A 15,848-nucleotide genomic window follows, 5' to 3' on the forward strand; every position below is an offset into this window, starting at 1 on the left:
AATTTACACTGTGATATTCCCAAGGACTTGCACGCCTAACATCGATATTTCCCGTGAAAAAAGTTGCGCCGTGAAAGTGTCAATTCGATGCAGTCTCGTAAAATCGAGTTCACGTATGCCAGTCGATCGTTTCATGCGTTCCGCCAACGAAAATTGACAAGTTCATCGGTTGACTGACGCGGCAAGACGGAAAGAACGGGGAATAGAAAGATAGGGGGCCTTGCGCGAGCAAGAGAGAGAGATTCGTCGAAACGAGCACGAGAATTGATCGCGACGATTGTATAGAAAAGAGGTAACGATGCTGCAACGCGTAGAGAAACAAACGACGCTTAATAAAAAAAAAAAAAAAAACAGATATCAATAAGAAAAAAAACACTTGTTACATTTGCAGTAAACTTTTCGATATATTGCAATTATTATAATTATAATTCGATATATCAGAATTGTAATTAAAATAAGATTGTAAAAAAACAAGAAACAAAAATTGCTGTAGTTTTATCCAAGTTTTTATATCAATTCAATATATCGCGAATAATATTATTCGTGACGACGTCTGTGCATTGAACTGGTTCCTGTGCAACAATTTCGAAGTTATTTCAACAATAATAAATTTTATAATTAAATACATATGAATGGAATCAACACGTAAGCATTTAAAGCTACAATTATTATTATTAAATTTGTCTAATAATAATTATTATTAGTGTAATTTAAATCCACGGAAATTATCAGAAATTTAAATCCATCAACGTCAGGCGTTCCCCTTGAAGGGTTGATATTCATATGAAATATATATTATTTCATATTATATCATGTTGCACGAACATTATGAACGATACTAATATTTATGGTGCATAAATAAAATTCGTGTATCAATTCTTAGATTCGTATAATTAAAGTTCTAGTGTATTTAGAAAAAAAGTCATATCTGAGGAAAAATGGATAAAATGTTCAAGCTTCACGATGAGAAAATCTTCGAAAAGAAAGGGGAACGGATAGGTTGACGATGCTCGATATAAAAAATCGACGAAACGCAAGGGAGAAACACGTCCTCGGAGTCGTTTTAGGTGTCTCGACGTGCATCCCTGCCACTGACTCCAAGGGTCGCGACGACGTCGGGCGCACATGCGAATACGGAGTGTGCAAAGTCCCAGTAAAGCAACGAGTAACTGTGTCGTGCTACCAGAGAAGAATTTCAAGCACAATACTAACGTTATATATGCGAATACGTCCAGCGTGCGTAATTTTCCAAAATATTTTGCGTCTCTACGTTTCTCGTGTTCCCTTTCTTCTTCTTTCTGTTTCCTTTTTCGATCTTGTTATTTATAAGATCGCCAAGAAGAAATCAGAATTGTTAAAGTTCCTTCTTTGTAATTGTAATTTTACTGTATCAATGTACTATTGGTTTGTTAGAAGATTATTCAGCAATTTTGGAATATGGAGAAAATATTTTAATTCGCTCCATATGTTCATGTGAGTGAAATGAAAATATAATAATTCGATCCATTTAGGATATGATAATTCAAAAACAGGAGTGTTATTGATCTAATTAATGAAATAAAAGAATATTATTATTGAATATTAAGAATATTATTATTATTATTATTGATAGCAGTCTTATGTGACTAAATAAATATAGTGTGAGAGACTATATAATATATTTTAAAGCAATTTTATTTTTATTAGATCTCGACCTAAAAATTGTAAAAAGAAAAACAAAAACTTTCATGACCAAATAGTCCAATTATAATTATAATTTTCTATTTCTAAAGTCCATTGAAAAGATTACTTTTCCAAACTTTATTGTCAGAAGTGTAAATTTTTTATTGCAAGTGTAAAAATAATAATGAACTTCTGAAGATGTTTCTTTCTATCCATGAAGTATGTGTCCGTGAACGACAAACATTAAGAATCATACCAATCAATGTGGCTAGACACACCTCAAATTCGTTCCCCAGAAATTCGAAACAAGACTCAGTCCTCACTACTCTCATCCGATCTCTATCAGTCAATCAAACCATCGTTAATATCCACCGGTCGCTTTATCTTTCCAATGAAAAGTTACGATCACGTCCTAAACGAGAATTATTGTCCCTGCAGTAACTTCAGCCACGTCAAGCTGAAATGTTGCCCGACCATCGCCAACGGCTTCCATAAACTCCCTCCGAGCAGTGAAATAAACTTAATCGCCTCAAATGTCGGCCTCTGTTTCGAGTCTTGTTTGCTTCCAGCTTCCTTCCAACGATTTCCCGCTGAACCGTAGATAACATCCAACCAAAAATCGAGAGTCTCGATTTCCAGCGAACGGCGCGAGATTTGAAACGATATTGATTCCCTTCGCCCAGAGATGGTTAATCCCGTCGCGGAATGAATTTTCTGATCCGCGAGATTTACGAGTTACCTTCCGGTTCCTTCTGGATCCTGGTCCGTGATATAAGGCCAAAGGCTCGAGATGTTAGGAACGCTATGGGATCTTTGTCCTGACGAGGATTTGTGAGAGAGGATGGCAGTTTATTGAGGAACACTGTCGTTTCGCGAGAAACGAGCCTCATCGTAAAGACCACCATGATCGAATAGCAGAAAGTTTGTTGATGTTGGCGTTTCGACTGCGTCGAATGGCTTGAAAGCAGGCTTATACGAGTATCGTGCGAATTAAAAACTTGAAAATTTATAATAAGATGTAATTTATGAGTATTTTATGAACATAGGAATTTATAAAGATTCGTGATTTGTAGATTGCAGATTTATGGAGAGTTGAAAGATGCAAAAATACAGTGCATAAATGTATAAAATATCGCAAGTGGAGTACTTGCTGTAATAATTGATAGTAAAAACATGTTTCTGCATTCCTTTAATTCGTTTGATATTGCACAATGATCCGCAGTCCAGTGATCTATTAATACTAAATTTAACTTTCACAATTCATTTTACAATTACAGTAAATTATAGATACTTCATCAAAAATTTTAATTAATTTTTACTGATATTATCGCAGAACATGTTGTAATACATATGATAATCACAACGTAATTACATAACAATAATTGTTAAGAAAATTTCAGGATACACAATAAATACCCATCGATTTTGGTATAGAAGGTAAAAGGCGAAAGACCGTTTGACTGATTATTGGAAAATCGAGGTATCATCGAGAAGAATACACACGTCGCCGAGCAGGAATAGATGGCACGCGTTTATTTGTGGTAAAAAATTGGTAACATGTGTAGGAAGAATGTCTCGATGAAAGGAAACTCGAGATCGTCTGCCTTATGCGTCGCGAGTTCCGTTTCACCAGCGAGGAAAATAGAGTTTCTGAAAGGGGATCCAAGAGGAGAGACTTCGGTTGAGACATTAAATAGATTACGCGATGTAAAAAGATAAATTGACAAACTTTCAGACTCTTCTTCTCTCGTATCTTTTGTGCCTCGTTCCTGTTCCAGCGACGATTACTTCGAAAAATATTAAAATATACTCGGAACAAGCTCAAAGAGAACAATCACAGACACTTCTCACAAATATGCATTATTGTTTCTGAATATACGATTCAATAACGTAGAATAATTTGTACACAATTAAGTGCAATGAATGATATTATAATCATCCATCAAATATTATATATTACAATTACAACATAATGACGACATATAAATATGTATATATATATATATATATATAAGTATAATACATTCATAAATACAATATATTCATAATCCATAAAGGATGCTAACTTTCACTTTTAACAATCAACTGATCAAATTGTAGATTGCTCGATTTGTGCATTCAACAGTGGTGTCGTGTGTTCTAAAAATTGCAGAAAGAAAAAATTTCTTCGTGAAATTCTTCGCTGCCTCGAGTATAACATTTCTTCCGAATTCGCGGGAACGACTGCCACCCCTTTCGTGAAATAGCATATTCTACGCGCGGTAGTATGCACGAGCGCGCAGCCAATGACGGCGTGGATGCGCGAAAGTACAGGAAACTTGAAATTCCCCGCGTGGCACGGTGTAATTACCCTTACGCAACATAATTATATCCTCGAAACTTGGGCCGCGTCATTCTACGCACGATTTCGAGTGGTAACGAGTCGCGTCAGTAAGATTCCGGGCCGACTGCGCGTAAAACACGTTTGTTCACACGTAAAACCACCATCGAGGTGGCGAGATCCACCGAACGTGGTTGGTTAGTAGGACGACGCGAAACTTTCCTCCGAATAGAATTACACTCGCTAACGAATTAACCTCCGAACGTTGTTTCGCGCGGTAACTGGCAATCCGTTTCGCGCGGGGCCTGAATGAAGCCTAATAAGCGGAAAATTCTCGCGGACGTTGATTAATTGTCTTGACGTTGTTCTTTGCTCACTCCGCTCTCGACTCTGCGAAAAGAATGTTGAACCAGTGAGGTTCATCGGGATTTCAAGAGATAATTGTTTATTTTGAAACGGTCGAACGAATTTTCACAGATAATCGATCGTTAATGCGCGGGCAACGCTGAAATTATTGGAATCTTAGTATTCTGTCAATACTAGTTGATTGTAACGAGTGTTTTATATATTTTACACGTATTTTTTTTTTTTTTTTTATATATTATATATTATTTTGACTCAGGAGCATATTACAACATAACATTTAACTTTTGCGATTTAACGTTTAATTTCAATTTTTATAATATTGCTTTATCCGACAACGTTATCTATGTCATTCGCGTCAATGATAATTTTTCAAACGAAATTTATTTCACTTGGATTGTTTCAAAGTGCAACATCGTTTGCCGACGATAAATGCGTTAACTTCAATTGGATGAAGCCGACATTACCTTTTCCAACGCTCATTTCGACTTTTAAAAATTTATTTTAGAATTTAATTCTTGTTTCGAATCAAGCGTTCGTTCACGAGCTATAATATATTTTAACCGGGCAAAAGGGTAATGTAATTATTCAGTTGCGTAATAGCTCTCTCTTTATCAGCTTATTCCTGATTATCCACGAAACTTTGTCAAGTTAATTTGGATTATTATTGATATATGATTGTTCATTATTTCAATTGTCTTGTTAAATCCTTCACGATTAACTAATCTTGCCAATGGCTTTTGTGTTTCTGTCCAACTATTATACTCGATGCTTGAACGACAGATTTGCACGAATGATTTAACTACCCATATTTATTTCATTCAGTATTGACCGAAAGTCATACTGTCACAATTCACGAAATTCACGGTTACTAACCTTAAATTGCTCGTTTTCGTTTTTTCGGCCAGTAATAATTTTTAATAATAATAAATATATTTGAGCAAAATGTTTTATTGATGTACGTGTGATTTCTTGCTTCAATTTCAAGTTAAACGTTTTTCTTCACTAAAATAAAAGTAAAATTGCGATATAAAAATTCGAGGATAATGATAATATTAAAAAATTGATTTATACTAAAATCTGATACAATCCGTAATTTTCTTTCTGATTACGAAACATTGTAAAATACAAATAATGTTGGAATTGTTTCGGGATAGTTCTTGGAAATTCTTTTATACTACCAATATTTCTGTTAAATAAAAATTGGTTAATTGGTTTTGGATTAGATTCGTTAATTTGATACAAGTTATAACGATTGCTTCGCCACGCTGTTGGCCAAATAACGAAATAAGAAATAGTTTAGGGAAACACATTGAATTTTCGATAAAACTTCGTAACTCTGGTCTCTGTTTGTTGCCTGTTTGCCTGTTCTCAATTAGTATTCCGTTCGTTTAGTCAGTGGAGTCATTAAATTCTCAGGATTCGAAGTTTTCAACAATCGAAAGCTTCTAACGTGAAATTGAAATGAGATATGGTTGATAACCGTATTCTTTCATATTTTGCAGGAAATATTCACAGTCTAATAACGAATCTAGTCGGTAAATCTGTTTAATGTAATACCGTCGTACAAAAATTCGAAATTACTGCATACGATTTAATAAAAGTATTCAAAACAAAAAAAAAAAAATTAGAATATACAGAATACAAAACGTAAAATTGACCAAATAAAATGGCCAAAGTAAAATTCTCAAACGTCTCGAGAGAAATCTCCACACAGAAATATTCCATTTCATTGCGAATATTCACAGAAATATCAAATTCTTCTGAGCATCGACGGTCCACTATTATAATTATCAGAGAAACCCGACGAAGTCAGTATAGATACGTGAAACTCTAGAAACGCGGCGAGGCGATAATTAATCAATTACACGAGATCTCGGAAAATGAATAGACAACCCATAGAGACATACACACACACACACACACACACACACACATATGGAGCGGTGCTCGGCCGGTGAAAAATGGAAAATAATGAAGCCAGGAAGAAAATGGTTTGAACGACAATGATGCGGCGGTGAAAAGGGAAAGTCATAATGGTGGAAAGGGAAGGGAAAGGGGAAGGGCACAATGAGACGCCGGGGAAAAGGAGAAACCGCGACGGAATCACGGAAACGGGGAACTACGTTCCAATGGGGAGCAAATATCTTGAAACTAATTTCTTTCTACCGAGCGTGCGTTTCCATTCGAGATGATAGTCGATTCGATCTATGGAAGCAGAAACGTCACCGATATCGATAATTATAGTCGTCCTGTATACTCGTATGCTGCGTTGAGAATAAAAGTTAAGAGAATGAGATCAAGTATTAAATTGGTCCATATAAAATGTCGTTTCTTCGAAGCTTAGATTTGTCGATTATCGAAAAGGAAGGAATTTACTATGAATTATATTATGAATATTACTATGAATTATATTAAGAAGATTATATATTTATTACTATGAATTATATTACTATATTATGAATATTATATTATTACTATATTATATTACTATATTATGAATATTACTATGAATTGTATTAAGAAGATTATATATTTATTCATAGAAGCTGTGGTTTTCTTACGTTTAGAGATTTATATTATTTAAAACAATACTCCCCTGGAAATTCTTGGAGACAATTTAACATTTCGAAAATGTTAAAAACATCCTCCATTCTGTTTAGGTAATTTTTTAATTAGAGAACTAGAAATTTGTTGCACCAACTACAAATAACATTTCAACATTTTTACCTGCAAATTTTTTCACACTTAAACAGTTCAAAGAACTATAATACGTGCGATAATTATACACACGTTAGGGTCCAAGATTTTACATTTACGTTTCCCAGCAAACAAACTTTAATCGATAAATCTGCACAACATCAACCAATAAATATTTGATTAGTGCGTATAAAGTGTTTGCAAAATGTTTTCTGTAAATATTTGAAACTTGACTCGGATGTTTGTAGACTCCTGCGATTGATTGTACATCAACACGTTTCAAGCAAACGACACACAATTATATTACGCGCGCTTTATTTGCACGATGACACGAATGATTTACAGAGTTTGAATTACATTCAATTCACCGAGTGAAGCAATCGGCAGAAAAAGGCTCTTAGCATCGGTTAAAACATTTACCAGTTTCCATTCTAACACACGGATCGGTCATTGTACGAGTATTTTTCATTTACTCTCATCAATTGCTACTCTTTAGTTTTTTCCTTTTTTTTTTTTTTTTTTTTTTTTTTTCTGAAATATCTTAGCAATTCCACGAAAAATCTCGATATTTTCGAATACTTTTCTTAAAAATTTTTTACTTATAAAATATCATGTCATTTTTCTTTTTAAACAACCTAATCTTACCTTGCTTGTATCAACAATTTCAATTAAATTACTCTTACACGAAAGACTTTAATGTTTTTGTAATAATTTCGAACAATTATGTTTGATCGGGAACTTTTTTCCGGAGGATAGCACACAAAAGACTCGGAAATACACATATATTAAGATGTAAAACTAATGGTAATTTGTTTGATGCTAAATATGATTTTAAACACCGGACGAGACCCATAGATCTTTTCGTAACGAGTCACGCAAATTTTCATTTTCAGGATGAACAATCTCCAAAAATTTTACCAAGAACGAGATGCCAATTTGAGTGAACTCGCGACGTTTTAACGTTAAAACCATTGCGTGCAATTTTCTTTGATTTCCCTCGGAAATGCCCGGAACTGGAGAAAAGCTGGAGGAAGAAAAGAACAATCCTGCTAAATGTTAAAATCATTCTCGCGTGAAACAAGCTGCGAGCTTACTGTTCGCCGTAACAAGGCGCAGATAACACCACGTGCACGTGGAAATATATAGGGAATTTAGTGTTTGGCTCTCGTCACACATCTTCGAATATAATGCAGCCTCGCGCCATTAAGTTGTTCGGGGGCGTATCGGAAATTCGCGACGCCAGTTACCGAGTTACAACACCACGCTTTACTGCTCCCGTATCTCGTAACGACGCGACGCGACGCGACGCGACGCGACACGGCACGAGCTCTTTCGGCACGATCGCGTAATAACCTGAATGATTATTTTAGCACGAAATGCAGAAGCTCGGCGTAATCTCTTTCTTCGCGAAATATCGCCATTATTATACAATAAATTATATTTATTTTAAAAAAAATGACTAGATATTAGTAAATACGACAAACATTTAATTTCTGAATATATATTAATTTTTTTCATTTTACAAAAAAAATAATATATACATTTAAATCATTTACTTTCGAGATGATTAAAATTATTAAAATAAATTAATTAACCCTCGATTGATACCAAAAGTACAAAATAAATTTTACTTATTTATTTTTTAAAAAACTCATTTTCATTACTTTGAACTATATATGTATAATATAAATATATATATAAATAATTATATATATACTATATATTATATATATATATATATAGTTTAATATTATTTATATATATAATATATAATATTATTAATTTTTAATTATTACTAAAATATATTTTTATTATAAAACTTTATTTTATTATATTAATTATATATATATATATATATATATATATATATATATACATAAATAAATTTGTATTTCTGAATATTCCCTCCCCCGAGCGTAATCTTCGTGAAATATTAACCCCCCCGTCCATTCTTTGCCTCGTTCGAAATGTTCGAGATGAATTGTTGCCACTGTCGGAGCAGGCTGAAGGAAAACAATAGGCAAACTGGCAAATTAGGGACATTCTACGCGGAAATTCCAGCCGATGAATTGGGAAGGAAAACGACAAAAGGCAAAGGCGAAACGACACGAAGGAAAGGCATCCCTACATCTTCCTTGGTGCATCAGCCTCACGGAGCACCTGTGTATTGTAAAACACACGCGCGACGGCTGTACGCTTCGTGTATCGATTTCGCGAGAAAGGCGACGATACCACTTTACAGTGAGCATCAAATCCATTCTCGCCTCCGAGCGTTCTCACACTTACGTAACATACTGATGAAACGTGCATAGGAACCACTCTACGGAGAGGCCAGAAACGAGAATCGAAACGCGGGATTGATGTACGCGTCGCTTTCTCGAATTTCAAAATGAAAAAGAAAAAGAATAACTGTCGGCACGAGATATATGCACGTCGTTTCCAAAAAAAAAAAAAAAAAAAAATGAAAATTTCTAATCGAAGTAAAAAGGTCGTCATCGAGATGACACGTATAGTGGCCGTCTTAAAAGTTTCTTTCGTTTTGTTAATGAATAACAGTGTATGCAGTATTTCGTGTTTTATATCATATTATTAAATAACGATCCATTCTGCTAAACATTGTTTAAAAATTTTTTAACGAAACGAAGAAATAATAATCTACCTTGTCTTTCGTATTCCCCAGATTACTATTTCCTTCATTTAAAAATGAAACCTCCACGACGTAAGACACAAGAATGCACCCCGAGAAATATTTCGCTAGCAAACCTCTCGATACGTTTTGGAAAGGTGACATTATGAAATTTGGATCGGAGTGGATTCGTCGTACAATTCAATTAAAACACGAAATATTGTGCATTATTATTATCCATTAATAAAACGGAAAAATCTTGGGGTAATTTAATAATTTTCTCAATCTGTTACAATAATATACAATAATATGTATATGCATGCACGTATAAAATCACGAGACCGAAGTATCTTCCACGATTTCTTCGTGTGACGTACAATTCTGTTTAAAAATTTGATTAAATTCGCCTCGACTGACAAATTTAAAATTTCACAGTCTAAAATTCCCAAAAATACCGTGCTGAAATTTATCGTCGTTAAGAGCTTACACTCGCAGTTTCTGTCCGTTGAATTTGCAATTGCAAATTATTCAGACGAGCCACAAGCTGAAATTTGTTACTAACGAACCTATCGAGCGTTTTACACGAGAGGAAGAAATCTGTTGCAATTTCCGCCGGAGTATTCAATTGAGTCCCTCTTTTGGGAATCGTAAATGTGACAAACAATGGATAACCACCGCAGCTGCCATTGTCGCTAACCAACCCTGCCACAAAACGCTCGACCTGCCACGAAATCTTTTCTTCGTCTTAATTAACCGGTACGAGAGAAATCGTAATTCTGTAAAATAAATTAGTGGAAGGTACTTTGCCTCAGTTACACGAGTCAAATCGATGAATTCCAGATACCACGGAATGTTAATTTAAAATCCTGCGGTGCAGAAGTAAATTTACGCGCAAAAATTTATTTATTACCGTACAGCACGTTCTATAATAAAATACGTTCGAACTAAGTTCTCGTCGAGTGAAAACAATACGTTTTTCTTTCTCCATTTTTTTTTTTTTTTTTTTGTTTCATTTTTTTTCTTTTTCCTACGGGAGAAAATTGATACTTTGTTCTGTCGATTATCGATCTTCGAGGAGTGGAAAAAGAAGCAACGGCGAAGAAAAGCACGATACTTCGCCGGTGCTCTCTGGCCGAGAAACTAGGGGAGAAAGCTTTTTCGTCTGTTGAAAAATGGAGCATTGAAAAAGTTTCGCTTTGCCGTGCGATTCCTTATTTTTCAGATTTATTCGCGCCGAACCGCGAGAGTGAAAAAGTATTCTCATAAGGAAATAGCATAAATTCGTGGCCGGCGGTAAATCAACCGAAATAAAGACCGTCTGTTTGTCGAGCACTCGGCATCCGCGAAAAAGTTTCCTGGTAAACCATTAAAACGGCCTACCTTATCGACCGACAAATATCCCACTTTCTATCGAGCTTTCACGCAGGAAACTCGTGCTTGCGCCTCGGACAGAGAGAGACGACAATTGGCGGGCAATATTTAAAATTTCTACCTGCCAGTGTTGTTTGAATCTCGGGGAAACTTCGCGAATTTTCAAGCTTGCTGATTTGTCCAGAAATCGAGGGAAAATTAATATCAAATTCGATGTTAAATGACATTCAATGATAAAATTCCATTTCCCTTTTTTATATCAATTAAATTATCGTTATCAAAGAAATCAGGAATTCGACAAATCACTGTCAACACTCTCGACTGCTGAAAACAAAAATTCACTTTCCTCTCTCACGCGATTGCACCAATGATTTACAGTTATCGCAGAGATTCTTCCCGACCCAAGTGTTCCTTGAAATTAAAAATACCTGTATAACAGTGCTCTCTAATTAATCACGGCGACAAAGACACCTTTCCAAAGGTTATAATACCAGAAGATCCGTATCAGACCCTTTTCTCTTTCCCCAACCAGCGTTTTCAATTCTAAATCATCAACTCTCACGCAATGTTCCAATCTCGACGAATGTTGAACCTCGCTGATGCAGATACGTATGAAAAGAGTGTTTCAGAAAATTTAATTTTGTTTGACGTTATTTTTATTTTTAATATTCAACATTATCGCACATGTATGTGTATAATGTACAATATATTAACACGTTATATGTGGGAAATATATTCCTATTGTGTTTTTTTTCTGACTGTGGTTCAGAATGAAATATGTAGTATGTATTTTATAAAATTATATTTTTTAACAAATTAATTATTTTATTTTATAATATGATTTTTGAGAAATCATTGAGAAAACGGTCGGTGCAGTTAAAAAAAGAAGAAATAAATATATTCACAATACATTAATAATTACACATTATTAATATATCAACAGAGACTTTATTATATAAAGTACATTTCGTATTTACTATAAATACACAATTTACATTGTAATATGCATAAAGTGTAATATTACATTGTAATACTTGTCCTAAGATCTCTGGATGTACATTATGTACGTCGCATAAAGATTCTTCTGTCTGTTAAATTCCGACAAACGCTAAACACTTTCTGAAACACTCTTTCTGTACACAATGCAACGAAGACTTTAAAGGAAATAAATTTCGAAATAAAAAAAGGAAGAATTAGGAGATATACACCATCCCCGCGATGGAGAAACTACCAACAGACGGCGAATCGAACCCAGCCGAGCCCATTGAAGCCATAGGTATCTCGGGGCAACATACAGCCATAACGCGCGCGTGTGTATGTGTATGTGTGTATGCTGGGCGAAATGAATAATCGGAACGAACGCTATGAAGAAAGGTCGCATAGATTGAACGGCCACGGTGTTCGATCCGCCGGTTGAATAACGGTTGTGTGTATGTGTATGGCTCGTTCATTCGCAATAACCTAATGTCCTATCGAGGGTTCTAACGGCCCTTCGATAAAACCCACCGGCCAACAGGATCCACGGATCGCGTGAATGCGCTAACTCCGTTCTCGCGGAACTATGCGTCCTACATCCGTTTGCCGTTTCCATTCGTGAATACCTGCCTATGAATGACGTCATTTCAAGGCGTGATACTGGCATTTCGCAGGTAATTTGCGTGGCAGCCATAAAAAAGGATATCATACCACCGGATATCTTGCTTCTACCAAGAAACGACAAACATTCGATTTCCCCTTTTAACTCTTTCTTTTTTCTCTTCCTTTTTCTTTTTTTCTTTTTTTCTTTTTGCTGCGATTCTTGAGTTCTCGTGCGATTTGGAGCTCAACCCTTTCATTACGAGCGCCGATCGACGTATTTTGGAGTAATCACGCATTAGAAATATATAATATACTTGAATTTACGTGGGATCTGGAGCTTAATCTTTTTATTACGAGCGTCTATCGACGTATTTTGGAGTAATCACGCTTTAGAAATATATAATATACTTGAATTCACGTGGGATCTGGAGCTCAACCCTTTCATTACGAGCGCCGATCGACGTATTTTGGAGTAATCACGCATTAGAAATATATAATATACTTGAATTCACGTGGGATCTGGAGCTTAACCCTTTCATTACGAGCGCCGATCGACGTATTTTGGAGTAATCACGCATTAGAAATATATAATATACTTGAATTCACGTGGGATCTGGAGCTTGACCCTTTCATTACGAGCACCTATCGACGTATTTCGGAGTAATTACATGTCAGAAATATAGTATAATATACTTTAGCCATAACTAAAGTAAATAACATAAGTAAATTCTACTCAGTCAGTGAAATATTTGTAATAAAAAGAAACCTTTCTTAATCACGTTTGCAATTCGGAAAAGACCGGCCAGAGGTATAGCTCTTGTCAATCTCTTGAAAATTTGTAGTTAGATTCTTATTTGAAAAAGAAAGAAAAAACATTCTAGGCCCTTGTCAAAGAAAATTCCACTTCAAAATTATTATTAGATTAATGTCTCGTTGGCGCTTTGCGGAGTGAACTGTCGTAGCGAAAGTGTTAAATCTGTGCTTACAATGTTCGACGGACCACTCAAGTATGGCGTAGAAAAACAGAACTTTAACTATTGAATGAAGCTATTTTATTTATTGACCGGTGCCTGAAAGTTTCAGCACTCCTGCAAATTTTAAAATTCCACACTTTTAAAATTCCAATTCTAAAATTCGTCAAATTATTTGCCGGTGAGCAAAGAGGAAATTGTCCCGATGTAGTTGCGAAGTAGGATATTTCGTTGCAAGTACAGCACGCACTACAGTGGAAGTATCACCGTATCAAGGTCTTTTTTCAGAGAAAAAAAGAAGAAGGAGCCAACGAGTGTCTACAAGAGAAGGAGTAGCGAAGAAATAACCATGGACGATGGGAGAAAGGAGCGTGCTAATTTGCCTAAAGGCGATAACAGGGGTTCAAAGTTTATCTTCTCGGCAGTTTCCAAACACGGCCGTTCAGCTAGCCCGCCCGGAACGCGCAAGTTTCAAGAAAAAGCGATGTTGATTCCAGAAACGAATCGTTCCGCGAGCTTCCCGGGACCGTGAGGCTTCGGTTTTCCACGTTTCGAAGGCCGGCGAGTTTCATAAATCGCCCAATGTTCGAAGTTGCGAAAGAACAGAAAAGAGAAAAAGGGAGATGAGAGAAAGGGAGCTCGCGAGATGGCCGAAGATTGGTAATAAACAGGGGAGATAGTCCCTTACGAGGAAGTTTTCTAATTATGGTTAAATCTTACAGTCGGCTGAAATCGGCTTAGTTTGCAACCGAGGCTTTCACCAAGAGTTATAACCGAATTTTCAACTTAACTGCGAGGGAAACTTCGCTTCGGGACTCGCGCTATCTGACGCGATTTCTATGTATATTTGTGTTGGATGCAGTTAAGCTGCTGTTTGAGATTGCGGCCGATTTGATGGCGAATGATTTGAAAAACCGTGTCCCCCAGTTTAATCCCGCTTAATTATATAGTAAGTCATAATCTGTAGTTGTAGCTTTATATATCTTTAGTTGCGCTTGACTGTACTAGATGGCCTGTAATGTTTGCCGATCAGCTAGGAATGTATGAAAAGAAAGAATTTCATTTAAAACTGATAAAAAATTAGTTTCTTCTTGCATTTTAATGTCTCATTAGAGAAAAAAAAAGGGATACTCTATATTTAAGATCCTCTATTTAACAGGACGACACGAGAAGCGGCCGCTAATTTAGGAACAACAGAGGAACAATCTCGTTCACACAGGAGGAAAGTTCTTCCGGGTCGTGGTAATCAAACTCTGACGAGTAATCGATTATTTGGCGATAATGAAGCATACGGTAATGCTTCTATGGACTAACTATAGGTTACAGTCGAACTGCAATCTGGACGAACATGATTACATAAAGCTAACGAGACCGAGACACGCTCGAGGGAGAAACGATACCCCACGATGCAGAATATCGTGAATGCAACGATGCGTTAGATTCGGCCGATAATAGTATTCGAACCGTACAATATTCCAACGTGGCCGACGTGTGTCAATCAACCCGATGGATCAGGCACAGGCAAATGTTTGAATTGGAAATCATCCAAGTAGACGTATGTATGTATGTATGTACGTATCGACGATATTGACCCTTTCTCCGTTGCTAAAGTTTACCGCAACTTTTGTTGCTAATATCGTTCGCGAGATTTTACAACTCGGCCACCGTTCGTACCCGACAGCAACGAATAATCGTGCACAAAATTATCTGACTATTCTACCTATAATAAAATATTTGAGGATCGATAAATATTTTCTTTTTTTTTTTTTTCAGGAGCACTTGACAGAAAGGAAACCACGTTTCGACTTTTCAACTTTTCTCTTTCAAACGTTTGCAGTTTATTACAGAGCGGTCGTTATTTTTCACGGTGGTTTTTTTTTTTTTTTAAAGACTGTAAACTAAATATCGAGATACTTTAATAAAGATTCGAGGGGGAGAGGAGAGAGAAAAAAAAACACGCCAATGTTTACAAACCCAACAAGCAAAATTTCACTCGACGAAAGCGAATCAAAGAGCACCGGCTCTCTTGCGTTTCGATTAATTCGCCTTTGGAGAAGCAAACTGCTCGCCGAAACATCGTTCGATAAATCTAAATATCGAAAACTAAATATCGAGACTCGTCGAGAACTCGGCAATCGAAAACTCTGTCAGAAAATTACATCTCGTCGTGACGATATCTGCGAAGCAGTGTCCACGTTTTTATCTGAGTCTTCAAGCAACGTTGATACTGTCGATTCGAAACTTGGGATTTCGCGGG

The 15,848-nt window shown here is 36.0% G+C and overlaps 1 protein-coding gene across 2 annotated transcripts in view; it reads right to left on the bottom strand.

Annotated features, from left to right (window-relative positions):
* The window catches only part of LOC122537602 (peptidyl-prolyl cis-trans isomerase FKBP14-like), a 41,571-nt gene that overhangs the window by 15,708 nt on the left and 10,015 nt on the right, over positions 1-15,848 (bottom strand). For both annotated transcript variants that reach the window (XM_043670887.1, XM_043670886.1), the window contains exon 2: positions 7,691-7,694. In XM_043670887.1, coding sequence (XP_043526822.1) covers positions 7,691-7,694 — 4 coding nt within the window. The remainder of the gene's footprint in view (positions 1-7,690; positions 7,695-15,848) is intronic.

The sequence above is a fragment of the Frieseomelitta varia genome, unplaced genomic scaffold (assembly GCF_011392965.1).
Source record: "Frieseomelitta varia isolate USP_RPSP 00005682 unplaced genomic scaffold, Fvar_1.2 scaffold_920, whole genome shotgun sequence".
In the NCBI taxonomy this organism is placed as follows: Eukaryota; Metazoa; Arthropoda; class Insecta; order Hymenoptera; family Apidae; genus Frieseomelitta; species Frieseomelitta varia.